The sequence below is a fragment of the Herpailurus yagouaroundi genome, unplaced genomic scaffold (genome assembly GCF_014898765.1).
Source record: "Herpailurus yagouaroundi ecotype Mexico unplaced genomic scaffold, PumYag 437, whole genome shotgun sequence".
Taxonomy (NCBI): Eukaryota; Metazoa; Chordata; class Mammalia; order Carnivora; family Felidae; genus Herpailurus; species Herpailurus yagouaroundi.
In genome coordinates, this window is record NW_024412654.1 from 1,040,107 (window position 1) to 1,062,362 (window position 22,256).

The 22,256-nt window shown below is 65.7% G+C and overlaps 1 protein-coding gene and 1 long non-coding RNA gene across 2 annotated transcripts in view; one reads left to right on the forward strand and one right to left on the reverse strand.

Moving 5' to 3' along the window:
* Window positions 1-691: 691 nt before the first annotated feature.
* On the reverse strand, window positions 692-22,229 carry ULK1 (unc-51 like autophagy activating kinase 1). Its single transcript, XM_040464152.1, has 28 exons — window positions 22,067-22,229; window positions 21,895-21,987; window positions 21,770-21,811; window positions 13,745-13,777; window positions 13,374-13,410; window positions 12,494-12,667; window positions 12,330-12,403; window positions 12,019-12,120; window positions 11,081-11,139; window positions 10,917-10,999; window positions 10,613-10,663; window positions 10,274-10,362; window positions 9,442-9,595; window positions 8,593-8,653; window positions 8,368-8,457; window positions 7,701-7,823; window positions 6,814-6,962; window positions 6,604-6,690; window positions 6,016-6,284; window positions 5,294-5,487; window positions 4,890-4,999; window positions 4,663-4,806; window positions 4,093-4,286; window positions 3,838-4,010; window positions 3,618-3,736; window positions 3,173-3,330; window positions 2,327-2,462; window positions 692-2,246 (listed from the first exon to the last, which is right to left on the reverse strand). Exons 1-28 carry the CDS (start codon window positions 22,196-22,198, stop codon window positions 2,191-2,193), a joined length of 3,186 nt encoding a protein of 1,061 aa, XP_040320086.1. The 5' UTR covers window positions 22,199-22,229; the 3' UTR covers window positions 692-2,190.
* The window catches only part of LOC121022737 (uncharacterized), a 7,784-nt gene continuing 7,472 nt past the window's right edge, over window positions 21,945-22,256 (forward strand). The window contains exon 1 of the long non-coding RNA XR_005787088.1: window positions 21,945-22,058. This is a non-coding gene — a long non-coding RNA (uncharacterized LOC121022737). The remainder of the gene's footprint in view (window positions 22,059-22,256) is intronic.

A 22,256-nucleotide genomic window follows, 5' to 3' on the forward strand; every position in this document is an offset into this window, starting at 1 on the left:
GTGGGGAGTGTGGGCACTCTGAAGTCTAATTTAGCAACAAAATGCCACGACTGTCCTAATCCCCTGGGCGTTCCTTCCTGTTACTAACGTACCAGGAGCCCCACAGAGCGGATGGCTCCCGCCAGCCCACCCCCTTCCCCACCAGCACCGTGGGGTCTGCAGGGAGCCTCCGGGCCCGGGCCTCCAGGCCCCACCTTCTGCTGCCTCTGACACCACCTCCCCACAAGCTTTCATGTCTTACTGCGGTTAGCCTTTTCGGTAATGAGGTATTTTTAAGTCACAAGAACAGCTGTAGCTTTAAAAATGCAATCCTAAGAGCGGCCCATCGAGCACATGAAATGATGCCGAAGGTCACCAGCCGTAAAGGAAAAGCAACCAACCACAGCACAGCCGGAATCAGGGCGGAATCAAGAGCGCCGGAGAGGGAGCAGTCCAGCGCTGCTTCCCCTCACAACCCACACCCCCTCCCGGACCCCCTCAGGGACGAGGACAGGCGGCCCTGGTGCCCCGGGGGATGGACACAGCCTCAAACTCACATCTGCACACCTGAGCCCTGGGGGTCTGAGCCCCAGGCTAAGCCCAGCAGCCAGCACATGCAGGGCCAGACTCCCGCGCTACTGAAGGCCACCCGGAACGCGGTGTGTGACCCAACACTAGAGATGGTGACAAATCAACCGTCAGCCACACCCACTCAATTCCAAAGGTTTATTTCCTTAAATCGGTATTACACAATTTAATGCAAATGGGGGGGGGGGGGGTCACACAAAACTCCTTTTAAAGTAGACCAAGAGTCAGGTGCTGTCTCGTGAAGAACAGGATCGGCCGGCAGCCCGCGTGGGCACCCACCAGTCCCCTCCCGTGGCACCAGCGTCCCGGTGGCCTGGGTCTCAGCCGACCATAAAGCAATAAATACGAACACGTTCCGTGCAGCGAGGAACAAGTCGCGGGGCTGGTTCTAAGTCCAAGCACAGTGGCAATATTTCAAGTATTGCAAAGAAAGAAACACAAAGATGTCTGCGTCTTGATGTAAGACATTAAACCCCTCACCCAGGGTGCCTGGACTCCGGCAGGCTTCTTCGACCCTCTCCAGGATATAGACGAGGGGGGTGAGGCAGGGCCGGGCAGGCCAGGAAGACCCCCGGGCTCCCCAGTGGCAGCCAGGACCCAGCCTGGGGTGGGGGTGGGGGAGCTCCACACACGACTTTGGCATCAAAACCCACCGTGAAAGCTGGATGGGAGACTTTGCACAAAACAGCCCCTGGTCAGGCGGGGCGGGGACGGCGGGGACGGCGGGGGCGGGGCAGGGCGGGGGAGGGGCCCACCGTGACAGACACCTCCTACCTCCACCCACGTGTGTGCGCGCGCAATACCAGGACCCGCCCGTCCTGCCCCACCCTTCCAAAACAAACTACAAATTGTCTTCTTCTGTTAAAAAAAAAAGAGCTGCAGAAAAATAAGACACATTTCAGGAGTAAAGTGGAATAGACTTCAACGTCTGTCCTGGGTTCAGAAAGCTTGGTGCTTCGTACTGTCTGTCCCTACAAGAACATTTAAATAAGAGGTCTGTGTCTCCCCGAGAGGGTCCCGGCAGCAGGCACAGCGCACACGCTCGCACACGCTCGCACGACTATGTATATATGTATATATGTATATAGGTATATACACACGCCCCGCAGCAACACGCGGGACTTGGCGGGCAGTCCTGCTCCAGGGCCGCCTGCATAAAGTGCTCCGTGATTCACAAAGCTGGGTGGGTGGTCTTGGGGAAGGAGGGGGACCAGGGGGCCGCACCTTTTCCTGGGTAGAGCGGTCTCGGGGCCTCTGCTCATCCTCCACGCGGCGGCGGGCATTGGGGCCGCCCGGTGGTCCGGCCACACGTGCCCCCGCTGCCAGCGAGGCGGCCAAGGGAAGTCGTGACTGCTGGCCGGGAGAGCTCTGCTAACCTGCGAGGCGGGGGCCCCGGCCTGTACCGGGGTTGCCCGGGGCCTTCCCAGCACGCCGAAGCCCACCGCGGCAGAGCTCAGGACGCAGACGCGCAGCTCGAGGCCTGGCTCTGCGGGAGCCCCCGACCTTCTCCCGACGCCAGCGAGCAGCACCGAGGCCGCAGGCTTGTCCCTTCAAGCCCGGCCAGCTGGCCGCCCCCAAGCCTGTGGGATCGGCAGGAGATCCGGCCGCTCAGGCATCCCGCAGTCAGGCACAGATGCCGGTCAGCAGTGCGGACAGCCTCCGCTCGATGCACAGCTTGCCTGTGGCGAGGGAGACACCGTCAGGGGACCCGAACTGCCCACCTCTCCCCGCCCCTCCGGGGCTGGCCTGCGGCACTCACACTTGGCAACGCTCTCCACGTCTGCCTGGTCGGCAAGGAGGTGCTGCAGCCCCTCCATGAGCAGCAGAGCCTTGTGGTAGCGCTGGACGCAGTCCTCCCGACGGTGGAACATCTCGTCCAGGGCGGCCGACTGCACCTGCTCCGGGGAAGCGGGGGGCTCAGCCCAGCTGCCCTGGCAGCCCCGCACCGGGCCCGGCGGTCCCCAGGACCATCTGGCACACACATCGGGGGCACGCCGTGAGGGCTGCTGGTGCCACTCGGAGGCCCAGACAGGCCCGCGTAGCCCTGCGCCACCAGCCGGCCAACACTGCCCCAAGTAGGCCGGCGGTGGCGGGCAGGGCGCCCCCTTGGCAGGCGTGCTCACTACTGCCTGCGATGGCCTAACTCATCAGCGGTCACCGCCAGGGAGGGGGAGGCCGACTTCCCCAGACCTTTGTTCAGGCTGCGCACTTATGCTACAGAAACGCGTTCTCGCTGCTACAGAAACGCGTTCTCGCAGGAACCGCCGCCTCCTTGGAGCCCATTCTTTGGAGGCAGAAAGACCCCAAAGCCGCGGAAGCAGAGAAGGCCCAGGCTCCCGCGGCTGCCCGCAGCGGCTTCTCCCAGAGAACACTCACCCACCAAGAAGCTTGAGAACCAGGCCTCTGGCTTCACAGTTGGGGAAACGGAGTCACTCTCGCAGAGGGGTGTGGCCAGGGATGCCCCCTGGGCTGCGGAGCCCCGGCACTGGGGCCAAAAGCCAGGCGGGCTCCCGGTGCCAGACCGGGCCCGGAGGGCACCAGCCCGGCACCGACTCATGCCCCACCCCGGCCCCCACGCTGCCGTCGCCCGCCCCACCCGCCCTACCGTCTGCACCGCGTGGCTGAAGATGAGCTTCTCGGCAGTGACGCTCTGGATGCGGTCCAGGAGCCGCTGCTTGTCCAAGAAGAAGCGTTGCAGGCGCAGGCTCAGGCCTTGGCAGGACACCACGCTGGCCTTGTACAGCTCATTGAGCTTCCGCACCACTGTGGGCAGGCGGGGGGACGGGCACCGCCACCGTCAGCTCAGGCCACCCCCGGGACTGCCATCGTCCCACCTCCCCGCCCCTCCCTGGGACCACCCGCCCCCCGCCCCCGCTGCTCCCAGGTGACCCCCTCCCACCCACCTCCCAGCCCTTCCCTGGGACCAGCCCCCACCCCCTGCTGCTCCCAGGTGACCCCCTCCCACCCATCTCCACCTGGCCTCTCTGTCCAGGGATTTCCCCGGCCCTCCCGGACCCTCACATGCCCAGTCTCTGGCCTCCAGCACTGACCCTGCTTCACAGTGGACGACAGGCACAGCTTGCCGGCCCGGATCTGGTCGATGGCGGTCTGCAGGCCCGAGGACAGCAGCTCGGCCACCTTCAGGTAGAGCACCAGCTGTTCCGCGAAGCTGGAGGGCGGCACCCGCGTCAGGCGGCTCGGGCTCGGAGACCCCGGCCCCCCGGCCACCCCCCCCCTCCCCCAACCCCAGGCCCCGCCAGGCACACCCACCCCCACTCCCGGCTCAGCAGGCTGATCTGGTCGGCCACCACGCTCTCCTGCAGCTGGAAGTCGGGGCCCCCGGCCACCTCGCCGGCGCTGCCCCGCAGGGCCGCGATCTCCAGGACGTGCTGGACGAAGACGAGAGTGAAGCGCAGGCCGTGCAGGATCTCGGTGTGCTCTTGCTGGGGGGAAGCGGGCAGCTAAGTGGGGGCTGCGACCCACCCCAGCCCCGCCGTCCGTGGGCCTGCCGCACGCGGGGCTCACCTCCATCAGCGTCTCCTCGGGGAGGTCGGGGGCCTCGAAGGTCACAGCTCCCTCCAGGTTGGCGGTGACGGGATCGGCAAAGCTGCGGCAGTGGCCGGGGGCCGGGACCTCCGGGGCCACCTCGCTGCAGGCTCCAGGAGCCAGGTGACGGGCAGAGGAGGAGCCGGCTGAACCCAGGGAGCCGGAGGAGCCCACTGTGGGGACAGGGCCCCAGCTGTGACACTCGCACATGCAGGACGCACTTCCCACAACTCCCCGCCAGACCCCTCCCCAACCCCGACTGGGCGCCCCTCCCTCCAGCTACTGGCCTCAGTTCACATTTGGGAACTCCGTCCACCCTGGCTCCTGCCCCTGCTGCAGGCGGGTCCCCCCCAGTCCAGGAGCCATAGCTGGGGGCATCTGCGTGGCCCGGGGCTCGCGCACCCAGAGCGCCGCAGAGGCGGGTGCTGTGGGCATTATCCCTGCCCCTCGTGTGAGGATGTCAGAGCCTCAGGCTTCCCGACCTGTCCTGACCCATCCGCGTGGACCACTCACCCCCTGCAGCCTGGAGGCTCCCCACGGGGTCCTCACCTGAGAACATCCTGGCACGGGGGCCCTGGGGCGGTGTGGTCCCACTGGGGGGCGAGCCCACGGTAAACACCACGGGAGATGGGCTGCTGGCTCCCCCAGCACGGGCTCCGGGGTGCAGGGTCCCTCCGAGGCCAGCAGAGGGCGCTGCAAGAGAGAAGACGCGCTCGGGGCCTGCTGCCGGCGGCCTGCCTCCACCCCCACCGCGGGGCAGCCCCCCGCCCACCCACCGATCTCCATAGGCTTCTCCTGCAGGCTGTCTGTGCTCCCGGAGTCAGGGACCTGGGTCCCGAACGCAGCCTTAAGGAGCAGATCGGTGAGGCGCCCGGTACTGAGGGACCTGTGGGGTGAGCAGCGGGGATGAGCCGGCCTGTGGGTCCTTGCCCAGCCAGGGCCTGAGCGCAGCCTGCCGCATCCAGACCTCACGCAGCACTGGTTGCACGTATGCTGGCCCTGCGGTCTTCCACCCACCCTGGAGCAGGCAGCATCCCCCACCGGACGGACGCGCAGAGTGAGACTCGGAAAGGGTCACAGGGGAAGAGGTGCAGAGCAGGCCGCTCCCCACACACAGGCCTACTCGGGCCTCTCCTCCCTCCCCAGAGAGAACGCGACGGCAGGAGTCCCTCCCGCACACCTGCCAAAGGGGCTCTTGGTGTCCTCGGGGGGCCGCAAGCCAGGGCCCAGCTGCTGCCCCTGGAACGGTCCGGCCTCTGACAGATCGGGCAGCGTCCGGTTCCGAGGCGGTGTCATGACTACGCCCTGCCGGGCCAGGAGCGTCAGCAGGTTCTGGGAGCTGGGGGTCTTGGGGAAGTCGAAGGCAGGCACAGCCTAGGAGGCGCACACAGGGTGCAGAGAAGGGCCGCCGTGAAGGCATCAGCGGCCCAGAACCCGCGCGGCCTCCACCCCCAGGTCTGCACCGCAGACACAAGACCGGCACGTGCGGGAGGAAGCGCAATACCCTCTACGCACGTGCACGCGCACGCGCACGTCCCTAGGACCACCCCCCCACCCCCCACCCCCCCGTGGCCGCGCCTCCACGCACGCGCACGCCCCTAGGACCGCCGCGGCCGTGCCTACAGGGCCTGGCCGCACCTCACAGAGGAGGGAACTACGGCAAGGGCTGAGGAGAGAAGTTTGCCCAGAGCAGTCCTGGAGCACGTGTGGCACCTTTCACATTTCTGGGCCCAAAGCTCCCCGTTCCCAGGCCCCGTCCCCTGGGAACCCTGCCAGGCAGGGCACTGACGGCCTGCGCAGGTGCACGGGACGAGGTCCTCAGTACAGAGCCACCCTCTGAGGTCTTCCCGGGACCGACCCCTCCCCGCCTCCCTGTCCCCACCGAGCTCCCGGCCCCATTACCTTGGTGGGGGAGCCCAGGATGGGGGGCAAGGGGTTCCGCTGCAGGAAGTCAGGCAGCTTGGGCGAGCCTCGCAGGGGCCGGCAGGACTGCAGCACATGGGACGGCTGCGGGGGGCTGGACTGGGGGTGGCCAAACGCGGCCCCCAGCGGGTCCGTGGGGGGCTTGGGCAACTTAGGGCGGACAACGTGCAGGTCCGACAGGTTGGGAGCACTGTGCAGGCGGCAGCCCAGCCCGGCAGCGTGGGGAGAGTGCTCGGGCACAGAGGAGCCTGGGACAGGACAGGACAAGACCCGGTCACTGCCATGTGGGGGCCACCCAGCCGGGCACACGCCACCACCAAGCAGAAGCGCGTACGTGAGGCCCTCAATCTTAACTATGCCCTCCACCCTCACCGCTCCGACGGTGCACAAGGCAGACCGTGTGGTGGGCGCAGAGACTGAATCCCCGAGTGCACCTGTACGGTCTCCAGGCTTGAGCCTGAGATGGTGAAACCCGTCTGGCGGGGCTCCCGCCTTCCCCTAACTGTAAGAAGGGAGGCAGCCCTCGCCAGCTCTGCCCTCCTGCCCCGGGGCCAGGGCCGCACCTACCTGGACGAGGGGATCTCCCGCCCCGCATCTCGGGTGCCTGTGGGGAGGGCGCCCCGCTCCAGCCCGGCCGCTCGGGGATGATTCCAGCTTGAGGAGAGAGGAATCACCAGAGTCACGCCCTGACAGACAGCCAGTCTCCCCACCGCCCCCCCCAGCCCGGGGAGATGCCCAGGACCGCTTCAGGATCCTCCGCCAGGGCGCCAGGTTCACCTTGTGGAGATGGTGTGTAGGGCCGGCCCCCGCCCAGGGAAAGCTTTCTGGCCAGGGCAGCTCCGTGCTCGGCGTGGGACGGGGGCGACGGACTGGCCCGGGCAAAGCCCAGGGGGCTGGTGCTGCCCGACCTGCGGATGGCAGAGGACCTGGGGGCACAAGCAGGCATGAGGTGAGGCCCCCAGCCACGTGCAGCGAGGGTCACGGCCAGGCCAGATGGCTCGTCCTCCTCCACTCAAATAACGGGCCTCACCAGGCGCCTTCGGGAGGACTGCACCCCTCACCCTCCTGCCTACAGCGATAACTAGGGAGTAGAGACCCCGTGTTTCCTGGGGGCATCCTCACGCCTGAGGTCACAGTCCCTGCCAGGACGACACTGGCCCACAGGGCCTTCTGGGAATTACAAAAGAAAGGCCTTCTCCTGTTGTGCTCACTGGAGTTAGTGAGAAATCAGTATCGGGTCTTGTAGGGGCACCTGGGTGGGGCTCAGTCGGTTGAGTATCCAACTCTCGATTTCGGCTCAGGCCATGATCCCAGGGCCGTGAGACCGAGCCCCAAGTCGGGCTCTGCACTGAGCAGATACTGGGATTCTCACTCTCTCTCCCTCTGGTCCTCTCTCCTGCTCCCCTACGGGCTCCATCTCGGTCTTTCTAAGACAAAACACGATAGTGATATCTGCCAGAAAGCTGTCCCAATAAATGTAGGATCTGTGCATGTCCACAATGTAAATTGTGATGGTGAGAGTCACACAGTGCACAGCCTGCACACCTGTGCATGTGAGACAACCCTGTAGTGGGACCCTTACTATAGCGCTGTAGGGCATGCCTTGCCGCTAGGGGGAGCCCCTGTAATCACAGAGGTGGGTGGTGAGGGGTGACTAGACTCACCGTGCGGTCTGGTACTGGGTGGGTGACTGCAGATTCTGCTCAATGCGCTGGTAATTATGCACCTGCGTGGGCACTGGGATGGGGACAGACACACCGCACCTGCTGCTGAACGCGCCGGCCCGGCTGTGGTAGGGAGAAGCAGGGGGGCGGTCGAGGGAGACAGTGCACCGGGTTGAACCCCAGGCTCAAACATCCTGGGGCAGAGGCCACCCGGGCCACCTGCTTCCCCGCCTCTGCATGTGCCCAGCACTGCCACCATTCAGGCAGCAGGAACTGTTCACACCCCACCCCATGCACACTGTGCACTCTGGATGGGACCAGCCACTGGGACATGTGGAAAAAGGCCAGGCAAAGGACAGTGAGGCTGGGCCTGCTCCCGACCTGGGCTCTAGGAACCCGAGCACACCCAGCCCTGCAGGATGGGGACGGGGTGGTGGCCACACTGGTCCCTAGCAGTCCCCACAGCTCCCCGCTCCCGGGTCTACATCCCTCCGACCACAGCCCCGTCCCGTGGGCCACCACCCACGAGAAGCCCAGTGTCCTCGAGGCCCGAACTGAGACAGGACCTCCAGACTCAAGTGCTATCTACAAAGCCAGACCTGGGCTGGAGGCCCTAACCCTGCCTCTGGGCCACTCCCAACACTGTACCACCCCAGCCTCTGCTCACCCGGAGGGGCTTGGAGAGCTGCTGCAGGGTGGGGAAGGAGAAGGGGTCCGGCCACGGCTCTCCGGGCCAGCCGAGGCCACCAGTGAGCTCCTGGTGGGGACAGAGCACATAGGTGGGACACACCTCAGGCCGACTGGACCCAGGCAGGGCAGAAGAACAACCGGCCGGAGCCAGCACGTCCGTGTCCCAAAACGGTTAGGGGGCAGCACAGGGCAGGGGGCTTACCCACTACACATCAGGCTGTCCGGTGGGGGCTTGACTCCAGCCACCTCGGCCACCAGGTCACCTGCGGGTGGGAGACGGGGCAGGCTGGGCATCAGGACAAGTGTGCATTCCACCCACCTGGGCCACCTCACCCACCCCGGCTCCCGGGTGACCCCGCACTCAATTCCAGGGAGTGGCTGGAGGCTCCAGGAAGGGCGGCTTCGTGAGACAAAGTGGGGGAGGAAGCCGTGCTCCCAGGTCCCCCTGTGATGTGCACCGGGGACTCCCTCTACCTGACTGGACCTCGGGGCTCTCGAGGGAGACCCTGGGTGCTCTGTGCATACCCCAGCCTTCAGCCAAGCCCAGGCCGGTCACCCCCGGCTCCCAGTCCGGGCCTAAGCCCTCCTCTGGCACCCTGGGTCCCGCATCTGCCCCATCAACCACTCCAACGGTCCTCCTCGCCTTGCCCAACGTGGGCCCGTTGTCTGACTGACCCAAGTCATGAGATGGCCAAGGGCAGCAAAAGGAAGCGTCAACGTCCAGGGGCATGAGAGGACACCGGGACCCCCGGAGCGGGCTCAGGGAGGGGCTGGGCCTGTCCCAGAGGCCTGAGCCCTGCCTGTGCTCAGAACTGCGCTGGCAGCTCCCTCCTGCGAGCAGGTGCCCTGCATGGCGGGTGGGGGGGAGGGCAGGGCCTGAGCACAGGCACTCGCTCCGCACCACCCACTGGTGACCGGCAGGACTTGGCTTGGACTCTCGCCTGGCTGACGCAGTACAGCTCCCAGAACCCACCCTGAGGGCCCACAGGCAGAGAAAGCATCACGAGCACACGCACGCAAGCTCACAATGAAGCAAACCCTGGCCCCCGACCTGGAAACTGAGCCGGGACCATGACAAAGTCATCTGTGTCGCAGGACGAGTCCTTGCTGCTGCCGCCGGAGCCCCGGGAGCCGTGCAGGAAGCCAGCAGCGTCGGCCGGGGACGTCAGTGTCCTCTGTAGCGGCTGCTGCATGTCCCCGAGGGACTGGGGGTCAGAGGGGAGGCCACTGAGACCCGGCCCCAGGGCCCGGGTGGAAAAGGGGCTGCTGGGCACCGGGGAAGGGGACGATCCGCTCTCCTGCCCAGGGGGCACCCCTTCTCCCATCGGTTTCTGAAACGCTGTGCCCCCAGCTGGCACGGAGCTCCTGGGGAGACCCCTGTTTCAGTGACACACAGCCCTGCCCCCGCTCCTCCATGGGCCCGCAAAGGCCTGAAAGGGAGGCCGTGTGCGCTATCATAAAGCGTCGAACGTCTGCCTCCGGCACGGCCCTGGCCCCCCAGCTCTGCGCACCCTCGCAGACCTCGCCCCCCTCCCCGTGCCGAGGTGCCGGGGACTCCCCGGCGGTCCCCAGGACTCAAGGCCTCCCTGCCCCCGTTCCCGTGAGCGCACACCAGCGCTCACGGAGGCCCTGAAGAACACGGACCCACACCTAGCGGGTCAGCCTCTGGGACGCGAGGGCTGGGGGGGGGGAGCGGCTAAAAGGGGTTTTTGCCAGCTTCTCACGCTTCGACGTTTCATCATCAGAACGTGTCTGGCACACCTTGTGTGAGCGGATCAGACAAAACCACAGTAATAAAGGCAAGCGTCCCGGTACCGTTCTGACCCCGGTGGGACATCTACACGCCCCAAACCCCAGGGTCGGGCCCCCCGCGGCTGACTCACCGGGGGGGAGGCCAGGTGTGAGGTGGAGCTGCTGCTGGAGCTGCTGCCGGACCCGGAGCTCGGGTACGAGGGCACGGGCACGGGAGGGGCTGGCGAGGGCACAGGTCAGCGCGCGGGCACCATCCCCACTCCTCCCTCCCCAGTCCGCCAAGGCCCGCCCAGCGGCAGCAGGTGCACACCTACCAGCGCACTGAGCGGAACCCGCCGTTGCCCACCCAGAGGACCCGGGCACCGGCAAGGGCAGCCCCAGCTCCTATCCCTCTAAACCTGCCGCACGGAGTCAGCAGTGCGCGAGCCCCCCCACAGCCTTGGGGGCCCCCAGGCCCTCGGGGGACTCACACTTCTTCACAGTGGCACTGGCGTCAAGGAAAGGATGATGGAAGAACTCGTCTGCAGGAAGGAGGGTGGGTGAGTGAGGCGTCTGAGAGCCCTGGCCCCGGGGGCCCCCGGAGGTAAGATGGAACTCCGCGCCACCCGAGACTCCCTCTGGGACCGCAGTCCCCGTCCCGGCCGGCCCCCCACCCGCCCAGGGCTTTCCCGCAGCAAGACCGCGCTTTTCACGGCCCCGGGCTGCCGGGGCAGGGACCGTAGGCATCCAGGAGCCCAGGGTGGGGGGCACGCGGCCAGGAGGGCCCTCGCTCACCGAAGTCCATGCGGTCCTTATGATTGCGCTGCAGCAGGGCCAGCAGTAGCTGCCTCAACGGGGCGGACGTCTCCCGGGGGATGCTGCGGCGGGGCCGGGAGACAGCATGATGCGGCTGCCCATCTGGGGCGGGTGGGGAGGGGGGTGGAGGCGAGGGCACTTACGTGGGCACCAGGGTCTTGCTCCTCTCGTAGAAGAGGCGAAGGTCCTGGGGGCTGCTGGCCTGGGGGGGAGGGCAGCATGAGCATCTAGGCCGCCCGGGAGGTCCCCCGGCCAGAGTCGGGGCCCTGGTCCGAACACCACACGCCCTCCAGGCTTCCTGGGACGGGCTCCCCTCCTCCCCCATCCAGGCCGTGGACCACCGGGACGGCACGGGGAGTGTCAGGCGGGCCAGAAGCGAGGCGGCCAGGCCCCTGGTATGACTGGAGGTTTGCTTCTTGAAATTAACTACTCCGTGAGCCCCACCCTGGAAAGGACCCCAGAATAAGCCTTCCCCTCCCCACGGGCACTGTGTCCCATGGGGAGCGGCTGGCTGGCACGTATGTGGTCTTCTGTTTGCCCACTGCACACCACTGTGGTGCCAGGCACTGAGTCCAGGACGAGCGTGCAGCCGAGAGCAAGAGAGCACCCCAGCTTCCCGGGGCTGATGGCGAGGGACCGGGAGAGGTATGGGGAGCCAGCGGGCCAGCCTGGGTCACCAGGCACTCAAAGCAGGCTGAGGGGCAAGCTGGCAACAGCGAGAGCTGCCTGGTGGGCTCAGAGCCCTGAGCGCGCCCTCTGGAATCCCACCGCCGAGCAGGCTGCCGCTTACCAAATGCGGCGCCCAGCGCCCCGGGGCCTGACGCCAACGCAGTGCATCACGCCAGCACTGGCCCGGGCAGGGGGGGCAGGGCACAAGACTCGGCCCAGACACACAGGCGGGCACACGGACCACTCCGGAGCCCGCGCGCTCCAGCCGCGGCCCTGACGTGACCGTGGCTGCGCTGCACTCTCGTGGGGGAAGGCTGCGGGGCAGTAGCCCTTGGCGGCCCAGCTGGGACCCAGAGGGGAACGTCGGGGTGCAAATCAGCAGCCGGCCCCGCCTGACCTGAGGCTCGCTCACCTGGAAGGGCGCCTTCCCCGTCAGGCACTGGTACACGATGGTGCCGATGCTCCACAGGTCGGCCTTCCCGTCGTAGTGCTGCGACATGATGACTTCGGGGGCCTGTGGGGTCGACGGTCCAGGTCGGCGTCGGGGGCAAGAAGAGACGTGGCCACGCCTGGTGACCGGACTGTGTGCCCCGACTGCCACGGGGGTGGTGGGAAACAGCGGCACAGCCGCTCAGGCCGCCACCCGAGGGGAGGCCACGGCCACGGCCACGGGAGGGAGCCCGGCCCCGCAGGGGCAGCAGGGGCTGGCGGCGGCCCACCTACCATGTACATGGGAGAGCCGCAGAGCGTGGCCGCCATCATGTTGCTCTGCAGGTACCGGGCGAAACCGAAGTCGGCTGCGGGGGAGGAGGGGCGCGTGAGCAGGGCGGCCGAAGCTCTCGGGCTCCCTGCGCGGCGCCCTGGGCCCCCACCAGCCCCGGCCTCACCGATCTTGACGCGGATGTTGTTGGGGTTGGCGCGGCGCCCGCCGGGGTTAGACAGCAGGATGTTCTGGGGTTTCAGGTCGCGGTGGATGATGCCCTTGCTGTGGAGTAGGCGCATGGCGCCTGCGATCTGCTGCAGGAAGAGCCTGATGGTGTCCTCGCTCAGCGTCCGCATGGCTGCAGGGAGAAGGGGGCGCGGCTCACCCAGGCGCCCAGGGGGAGGGGCTGCCCCCCCACCCCCCCCAGCACAACGCGCCCCTCCGGGCCCTCCAGGGCGATCCGCAGTGCCTCCTGCAGCCCCCATGACTCACCCGGGGTGGGTCGGGCTCACTGCCTCCAGGGGGCCGGCATCTTCTCCCCATTGGCCGCCCAGCCCCTCGGGTCTCGGTGCCACCGCCCCACCCACCGCCAGGTGCTTCTGTCCTAATGCCCTTTCTCAGTTACCACTTGAGCCCCAGGGCCTGCCCTCCGGGGTGAGGGCGTGGGTGATGGCCTACCGCCCTGAGTGGGAAGCCAGGCCTTGCTGGGGGCCCTGCAGCCCAGCTGGCCGAGCGCTTCGGGGACCCTGTAGGGCCGGGGGGGGGGGGGCCCCCGGGGGCCGTCGGGAGGCAACGCCTCCCCACAAACCACTTAGGGCCCCGTTCAAGAGGGGCTCTTCCAGACCGAATCTGTCCCGCGAGGCTGTTCCCGACGGCTCTGACCCCGTCTGTGCCCCCAGCGGGGGCCCACCACCCCTTCTGTCTTCCCCGGTGAGTGCCGCGGGGACCAGGGGACCCGCCACCTCCATCGAGCCCAGGGACCTCGTTCACATCAGGCCACCTCGCAGGCGAGGCCGGGGTGAGACGGGGCACGCAGCCCTCCCGGCCACGGGGCGTCCACTCACCATGTAGATAGTCCGCCAGGTCCCCGCCGTTACAGTACTGCAACACACCAGTGGCACAGCCCGGTCAGCGGCCCAGCCGGACCCTCCCCCCGCCCCGCCCGTCCTCCCCACCACCCTACACCCACTCCCATGCTGCTGGCCTCCTTCCTGGGCCAGGCAGCCCTCGCGATCCATACTGAAGAGGTCAGTGGAGGCGTTTTACCGCCCCTCAGGCACCTGCCAGGGCCACCGGGGCTCCTGACGTAGTGGCCCTAAGCCTAAGCCTAAGCCCACAGATGTGCAAGCAGCTTCTAACCCCCAGGTGACAAGGTACAGGAGCCAGCAGGGTCCAGCCTCCCGCCCTCACAGCCGGGCCTGCGGGAGGAACTCACCTCCATGACCAGGTAAACGGAATTGGCCATTTCCTGCAGGACACAGAAGAGGCGATGACAAGTGGAGGGGAGCACTCTCCACCCGGCCCCCCCCCCCCACCAGTCCTCCAGGAAGCTCGCCTCGGCCTCAGTGAGCCCCAGACGCCTGGCACCCAGGCCCTCAACACCAGCTGGGCTACATGCAAGAGGCCAGTGAGCACGGGCACAGCTGGCCTGGCGGGCCCCAGGGCTGCGGGGTTTCGATTCTGAGGTCATTGCACGTGGGCTTGAATGACAGCAGTGACAGCCAATCAGAGCACTCCATGTGCCAAGTTGGGGCAGGAGGCTGGGGTCCGGGGAGAGGTGGGGGTGGGTGGGCGGGCAGGGGGACAACCTTCAACTGCCCAGGTCACTGTCAACATCAGGGTCAGGCCCAGCCCTGAGGTTTCAACAGGGCTCAGCTTGACGCCCTACCCAGCCAGTGAAGACCCAGGTCCCCAGGAAAGACACAGCCAGGGTGCGAGGGCCTCAACCCACAAACCTCAGAAGCCACTCCCGATTCCAGCGTCAGAGACGCCAACACACGAGGTCGGCGCCAGCCCATTGAGCCCAGCACAGGCCGGCCTCCGGCTCAGCTCTCAGCCACCCGTGGCCTTGGGCGCCGCTGCCATCCTCAGCGGGGTCCACCCCCACGAGACCGAGGAGCCCACGGCCCAGGCCAGCGCAGACGGCCCCCACCACCGACCCCAACAGCCGGCACCCACGGGGCCCCGTGCCACCAGCAGAGGCTTCGTCCGCAGGCAGGACGCCTCCACCTGGATGCAGCCACTGACATCCCCAAGTCACGGCCAAGTAACAAGGCCCCAGAAGCCAGGTCAGCCAAGCAGGCAGGCTCTTAACCTCTCTGCTGTCCCCAGACAGCCGTCCCCAGCTCTCCCCCAGGCCAGGGCTCTGCCAGCCGGCAGCAAGGCCCCCAGACCTCGGTGCCGGCACACCACTGGGCCTGGGGAGCCACAGCATAAGCCCCTTCTCTGCTCCACACACAACCCCAACTTCCCACCCCCGCACTGTGCAGGGAGGCAAGTCTGTGACCCGGCAGAAGTCCTCCAAGCATTGTGGGGAGAGGCCTGAAGGGGTGCCGGGGAAGGGGCAGGGAAATGGCTCCAAGGACATTTCTAGTGGCCTCTGGCGGGGGGGCACCTGACAACGATCCAGAGGCCTGACCTCCAGCAGTGGGCCACCCCCCCACCCCTGCTCAGGTCCCAGGGATGCCCCCCACCCACGCTTGGTGGGACAATGGTCTCCTGGCTCGGCCCCCCTGTGGCCGGGTCGGGGCCTGAGCACAGACTCAAGGTGGGCACGGAGCAGAGACACAAGCTGCCGTCCTGGGTGACACCCCACGTTGAGGTCAGTACCCCCCAAACGAGAAGCCCCCCAGAGCTGCAACGGAGGGTGTGTGTCCAGGGCAAGGACAACCCGGGGGGACGGCTGGGTAGCAGGGCTGTACCCGCAGAGTGAGACCAACACGGAAGCCCCTCGGGACCTGTTCCAAGCACGCCCCACCCCTCGCTCCCAGGCCTGTCACTGGGAGGGCGGGGCTCTCCCCACAGGCAGGTCCTTCCAAGCCAGCTGCAGGGGAGAGATAACCCCGGGCAACTACAGGGAGTCTCAGGCACACACATGGGGCAGGACGGGACACGGAGACCAGGACGGAGGCAGCCAGGTGGGCAGGGACTGGCGGCCAGGAGGGGTGGGAAGCTTCCAGGCACAGGACCTTGCAGAGGGCAGAGGGAGGGGCTAGATGGCATCACTCAGGCCACCTGCTCCCTGCCTGCCATCACCCTGACCGTGGCCACCTCCGCTGCCTGCCGGGCGTGCTCCAGTTACTACTGACCAGTGAGCTCCGGGGACACCGTGAACACTCTGGTCTTGAGTAGCCCAGAGAAGCCAAGTGCCCTGCCCTGGGCCACACAGCAGAGCGGTAGAGCTGAGACTCAGGCCCAGGCCCCTTCAGCTCTCAGAACAGCCCCAAACTCACCCACCGACCGAGGACAGGCAGGGCCAAAGTGACGGGCAATACAGAGACACAGCATCGGTTCCCCCCGGGTGTCCCCAGGGAGTGACCCACCAGGACCGGCAGGAATGCCAGGGCTATGCGGGAGCAGTAGGTGTAGATCCCTGGCCAGCCCCCCTCCCCTCTCCAAATCTGGGAGTGCCCCAGAGCCCGCAACTACCTCCCCTGGAAAGAAGGTCCCCTCAGCAGAAGTCACAACGAGTCCACCCGGTGCCTGAGACCCTAGGACACCGGCACAGGGCCTTGGCCCCACTCCCACCCTTCCCCACACCCCGGCCAGGGCAAGCGTCCAACTGTGATGGCAGGGGCCCTCCCTCCAAAGACCCTACCCCCCGGGCCCTGGGTCCCCTGGCCGCCGCCTACCCCAGGCATGCCCCATCCCCACGGGTCACAGCTTGTCACCTCCCCGGAGGCCTCTTTTCCCGAGACCACTCTGAAGCCTTCCTGGGGCTCACGGAGCCTCAGGGAACAAGTCAGGGAGCGGCAGGCCAGAGTGAGGCCTAGGTTCCTCCTCCCCCTCTGATCTTTGTCCCTCTGCCCTTGGCCGGGAGTCAGCCTCATCCCCAGCGGGCCCTCCCAGGCAGGGGGCACAGAGGGCCGGCGGGGAGAGAGCACAGTGGGGCTGGGGCCCAGGGCGGGGCACCAACCCAACCTCACCGTGGGACATTCAGGCTCGGGTGACCCAGGAGAGCCACATCGGAGTCTCCCACCACCCTGGGACAGACGACAGCTTCAGACCAGCCCCTTCCTGCTGGAATCTGTCCCCTCACCTGGGAGGTGGGCCCTCAGAGGCCTGTGACACCCTAACCGCATGGGCTGGCGCAGGCCGGGCCACTTCCCCGGCGAGGCCCGGAAGCACGCCCAGGCCTGGAAGCTCGTTCTCGGCCTGCCTCTGGGCCAACACCAAGCCAGGTCCCAGGAGAGCCCGGCGGCACGGTCGCTGGCCCTGACAGGGACCGGGAGATGGTGCAGCCAGCAGGCTTCCCGGCCCCCGCGTGGGGCCCTTCTGCAGACAGGCTCCGTGCCCAGGCCCCCGTCCAGGCCAGTCACTGCTAGGGGCCCGTCGGCGGGCCGGGAGGGGTCAGCGCCGCCTCAGTGGCCACAGCCAGCCTGCCCCTGTCCACCCAGCACAACCCAAACGGGCCTGGAGTCCCACTGCTGCTGGCCTTCACACAGGCTAAGTTTGGCTTTCCCCAGCTCCCTGGGGGTGAACAGAGACCACCTAGGCTCCAGGCACCAAGCCACCTCCTTGGGGTCAGTCTAGACTCGGGCCCCATGCTTGAAAAGACTGGGAGCGCTGCCCGCGGCTCCAGATGACTGCCGCATCCCAGAGAGAGCTCCCCTCCTGGGGAGGCAGGTGCGAATTACTGGCGTGTTCTCATCTTCAGGTTGGTTCTGAGAGACCCGTTATCCCGTTGATACAGAAACAGAAATGTGGGGCCCCGGGGCCGGGGGGAAGGGCTCCATCGGTTAAGGGTCCAACTTCAGCTCAGGTCATGAGCCGGTTCGTGAGTTCAAGCCCCACACCAGGCTCTCTGTCAGCACGGAGCGTACTTTAGACCCTCTCTCCCCCTTTCTCACTGCCCCTCCCCTGCTCATTCTCTCTCTCTCTCCCCGCCCCCCCCCCCAAAAAAAAAACTAAACTTGAAAAAAGAGAAAAGAAAGAAGCATAAACGTGGCCAAGGCACGGGCCCGCCAGACCCCATGTCCACACCGGGTGCCCTCACTGCTCCGCGGCCAGCTGCCGCCCTAGGCCAAGGCAGGTCCTGCCCACCTCACAGCCCACCTGAGGGAAGGAAACAGGACACACAGGGGTCCCGCAACCCTGCCCCATGTGGCTGGGGTGGGCAGGGCTGAGCAGGACACTGAGTCCTGACTACCTCCCTGTGCAGTCCCAAAAAAGGGGGTGAGGGTCCCCAGCCTGAGGTGCAAGGGAGACGAAACAGAGCCCTCTCCCGCCCCTGCCAGGGTCCCACAGGCCCTGGAGCCAAGCCAGGCGTCCTGAGCAGCCTGGCACGGGCATCCAGGCACGTAGGAGGCCACCCCGCCATGGGGCGCTAAGGTGCTTTGCTTAATAGGATCCCAACTCCCTGCCTGGGCTGGGCCGGGTGGGTGGGCCGGCGCTGACCTAGTTACCTCCTCAGGGGCCAGCCGTCCCCGCTCAGGAAGGTGGTCAAAGCCCGGGGGAGCCAGAACAGAGCCGCCCCCGGGGTTCTGCCAGACAGCGACCAGAAGGGAAGGATGCCCAGCCCCCCCTCCTTCCTCGGGGGAGCCTCCCCGGCTGCTCATTGTGTGCGGGCAGCTCCCTGGAGGCACCTGCCCCCCCTCCCTTCCTCCCGGCGCTGGGACCGCCCCCCACTCGGAAATGCCGGGGGACACTCAGGGCAGGGGGGCGTGAGCCGGCCCGATCCCCGGAGAACACCGAGTGAACACACACCGCTGGGGGCCACCAAGCCCCGGCCGCGGCACACCCAGTGAGCCCACGGACACGCCACGCGTGTGCCAGCAGCAGCTGTGCTCCAGGGCACCGACCGGGCGGCTGGCCGTGGGATCCAGCGCAGGCACCAGGGCCCCAGCGGCCAGCGCGGCGCTGAGAGCACACAGGCAGAGAGGGGTCCCTGCGAATGGCAGGGCCACGGGGCCCACAGCAGGGAGAAGCTCGGGGGCCGGGTCCCTGGGGCCAGCACACTCTCTTACCTCACCTAGGAGTCCTGCCTAGTGCTGCATAAAGCATAATAATCTGAGTTTCCTACTGCCCAGGATGTATTATGCTTCACAATTTTAAGTTAAAAAAAAAAAAAAAAATCGGTAAAACAGCAATAACACAAGTTTGCAAGCATTTCCAGAACTGCCCAGACCCTCAGGCCTACTCACAGGCCCTAACCTCGGGGGCTGATGCCAAGGGGCACCCACAAGGCCCGCACCCTGCCCCCGGGGCCCTGGCGCCTCTCAGAGAGCAGACGGCAAGGCTGAGGACTGGCAGTGTCCTGAAAGGCACTAAAGTAAAGCAGGACAGAGGTGCCTACCGGCCACACGTCAGCAGGAGGTGGGACAGCTGTCCGCAGCTGGGTGGCCTGGGTGAGTGAGTCACGTCCAGCTGTGGGAACCAGCCGCCTTGGGAGGGCAAGGCCTGTAGCCATCAGCCCTCCTCCTGGGGCATGCTTGGCAGGGCTGGTCCCAGCGGGTGGCACAGTCCTATATATCCTGACTCCTGCAATGGCCACCCTCCCCGGGCAAGAGCACGTCCAGATACCATAGATCACTCAGGTGCGGCCTCAATGGAAGGCCCCAGGCGCCGGGCTGCAGCTGCCTCTGCATGGTCAGCGGTGTCTCAGAACAGAGTACAGTCCAAAGCTCCCTCCCCCCCACCCCACCCACATCAGCCTGACAAATGTCCCTATTCCATAAGGACCACAAACAAAACTACAACCTGAGAGAAGGTAATCCATCACAAAAGGGCTTTCCTTAATATATAAAGAGCTCCTACAAATCAATATTTATATAGCACCTGTTATACAGCAGCCACAGATCTAGGCACCTGATGTAAATTGACCCAGCTTCTCATCACAACCACTCTACGACGCAGGTGTACTGTTATGTCCCATTTTACAGGTAACACTGAGACACCAAGAGGCTGACGAGCCTGCCCAAGCTAAGTCACACAAAGTACATCGAGGAGCTGGGCTCAGGGAAGGCAATATGGCTGGGGGCCGGCCGGTCGTTAAGCACAGTGCCATCCAACCTCAGTGATTAAAGGCCAACAGGGATCGTGCGTAGGACAGGTGGTTTTCCTAATACACACGTCGGGCTGCTGCGCCTCACTCACGACAAGTGAAAAAACAAGGACATGTCATTTTCCACCAGGATGCAAGTCTGATAACCACCCCCCTGGCAAGGATGTGGGGAGACCGGCCCTTCTGAATGCAGCACCGTGTCCAGGCCCACCTCTGGGGACCGCAATCCGACAACTGTCCCAAACCAGAAGCATGTGTCCCCCCCTTACCCAGGGACTCCTGTCCAGGAACCCATGCTACAGATACACACGTGGCCGGAAGTGAGGGCAAGGCCAGTCTCTCCCACACTGCTGACATGTCAGAATCCCGGAAAAACACCCGTGCCCTCAGCTGGGGTTGGGCAAAGTCAGCCCTGCAATGTGGGGCGATCGTACCAATGTGACCGCAAGGAACACCCACGGACACAACTGGAACAGCAAGTGTGCACACAGATGCGAGCACAACGCCATCGTCTCTAACACAGCAAGAGATGGATGCCCAGAGGGGTTAAGATACTTGCCCAAGGACCCACAGCTAGTTTAAGGGGCAGAGCCAGGACTAAAGTAGGTCATCCAGCTTCAGCGTGTGAGCTTAGGGTCAGTAACCTCGCAGGAGTTCAGGGGGAATTTTCTTGGGAGAAGGGTGTAATTCTCACACACACTGGGACACTGTGGAGTGACAAAGATCCTTCCCTGAGATACCCACAGACCGTGGACGCTGTGGTGGCACAGGGGCTTGTAAGAACATGTTTCTGTCCCTGGAGAGATCCAGAAACAACCAGTATGCGGGGGAGGGGGGGTGCCTCCGGGGTAAGATGGGGGTCAACAGGGAAAGGGGTTACCTTTTTCCAAGTCCGCTTTATAATCTTTTTTTTTTTTTTTTTTAGCTAAGTTATCTATTACCTAGTTTTAAAAGCCCATTTTTTCTCGGGTCCCATGTGTCTCGGTGGAGTCCACGGACTCAGAGGGCCAGCCCACACCCTGGCCTCGGGGGGTGGGGGGACCACATGGGCCTCCGAGCGAGCGCCTCCTCCAAGCAGGGGAGCTGACTCACTGCCAGCAAGAGAGGAAGAAGCATTGCCCACAAGCAGGTGTGCGGTGCGGCCGGGATGGGGACGGAAGGAGGGCGGGGGCTCCAGGAGGGGGAGGACAGGGAAAGGTGTGAGGCGGACAAGGCAGGGGGGCCGCTCTCCTGGCCCCAGGACACAGTGTCTCTGTGCCCAGTGCCCGGCTTCCAGGTACTTGCTGTCACACTGGACCCGTGCCCTGCCCGTCACCTCACGTCACGCCACAGCCCCCAAGGCCACGGCCCAGCTCTGAAGGGGGAGGGGGAGAGCAGGGGAGGAGGGAGGAGGCCACCAAAACACAGACAGCCGGGCTGGGAACTTCCCCTCAGCCAGGGGCTGGTCCCGTGGCCTCCGTAAACAGGTTTCAAAATCATTAGTCAGCACTTTGGCCCGCAGATCTGCGGCCTCAGGTTCCCCGTCCCCAAACCGGGTGTCCTGGGTCCTGGACGCTCGCCGAAGCGGGGCCCCACCTCGGGCCCTGGGGGACCTGGGGGCGGTGAGGAAACCCGGCTGAGGCCTCCTGAGCCCGCTGGGCCTGACCGCCTCCCAGCCGCTGCTGCTCGGGCCTGGGCTGTCTGGCCCCAACTGCCAGCAAGAAGGAATCTCCCTCAGCCCCTCCCCTCCCCCAGCCTGACGCAGGAAGAGACTGGCCAATGCCCTGCCGCTGGAGCAATGTCAACAAACAACCAGCCGGCCCAGACAGGTGGGCCAGGCCGGCAGGACTGCCCTGCCCCGGGCCTGCCTACGCCGAGGACAGGACCCATGGTCAGGGCCACAGGGCCAGACAGCCCCTGAGGGCTGTGCAGTAGCTAGCCAGACCTCGAACAGTCAGAGTAACTCCAACGGGGGTGCTCCCTGGTGCCTGTGGGGCCCTCCCAACGTGCCCTGAGAAGCCCGGGCCCAGAACTGGGCCGAGAATGGAGAATCAAGTCTCCGGAGTTCTGGGCAGCCCAGACAGAGATGTATACACACAGGTGCTCAGCTCCTTCTCCCAACATGAGACACCGGACTAGAACCTTCCACCACTGACCAGGGTCTCCAGCACTTGGCTGGTCTAGGACCAGGCTGTGCCCAGGCCAGCCTGGGAGGGTAGCGTACCCCCTCCCCACCGAGAATGCAGCCTGGAGCCTTACCTGGAAGTCATACAAAGCCACGATGTTTTCATGTTTCAATTCCTAGGACAGAAACCCAAGTTTCTTATGATCAAGGCAGGCTCACCCAGCACCCTCTTCCCCTATCACTTCCAACACCCGCTCACCTTGAGGATCTTGATTTCCTTCCCCAGCAGTGTCTGGGACTTGGCCAGATTCTTCTTGTTGATGCACTTGACTGCGACCTCCAGGTCGTGCTTCTGAAAACCAAGCGTAAAGGTTCCTCAGGGGCCAGGAATCCCAGAACCATAGAAGGCCACCCCCAGGCCAGGTAAGCACCTGGGGGGATTCCGGTGCCGCTGGCGAGGCCCCCGGTGTGGGATCGGAATGAGGTGTCCGGGAGATGTAAGGGCGAGGGAGCCCCGGATGTGGAGATGGGGATGAAGGGCCCGTGGAGTGGGGTGTGGGCATAAGAATCCGCGGGTCTGGGGCGGGGCCCGGGGGGCCCGGGGCGTGGGGGGGGGACAAG

Excerpts from the sequence above, each read along its gene's own strand:
- ULK1 (XM_040464152.1), bottom strand. The coding sequence starts at position 22,198 with ATGCCCACACCCCACTCCACGGGCCCTTCATCCCCATCTCCACATCCG. Across the intron at positions 5,488-6,015 it reads TCCTGGGCTCCCCCACCAAG|GCTGTGCCTGCCTTCGACTT; the intron begins GTAATGGGGCCG and ends TGCGCCTCCTAG. Across the intron at positions 4,807-4,889 it reads GGAGAAGCCTATGGAGATCG|CGCCCTCTGCTGGCCTCGGA; the intron begins GTGGGTGGGCGG and ends TCTCTCTTGCAG.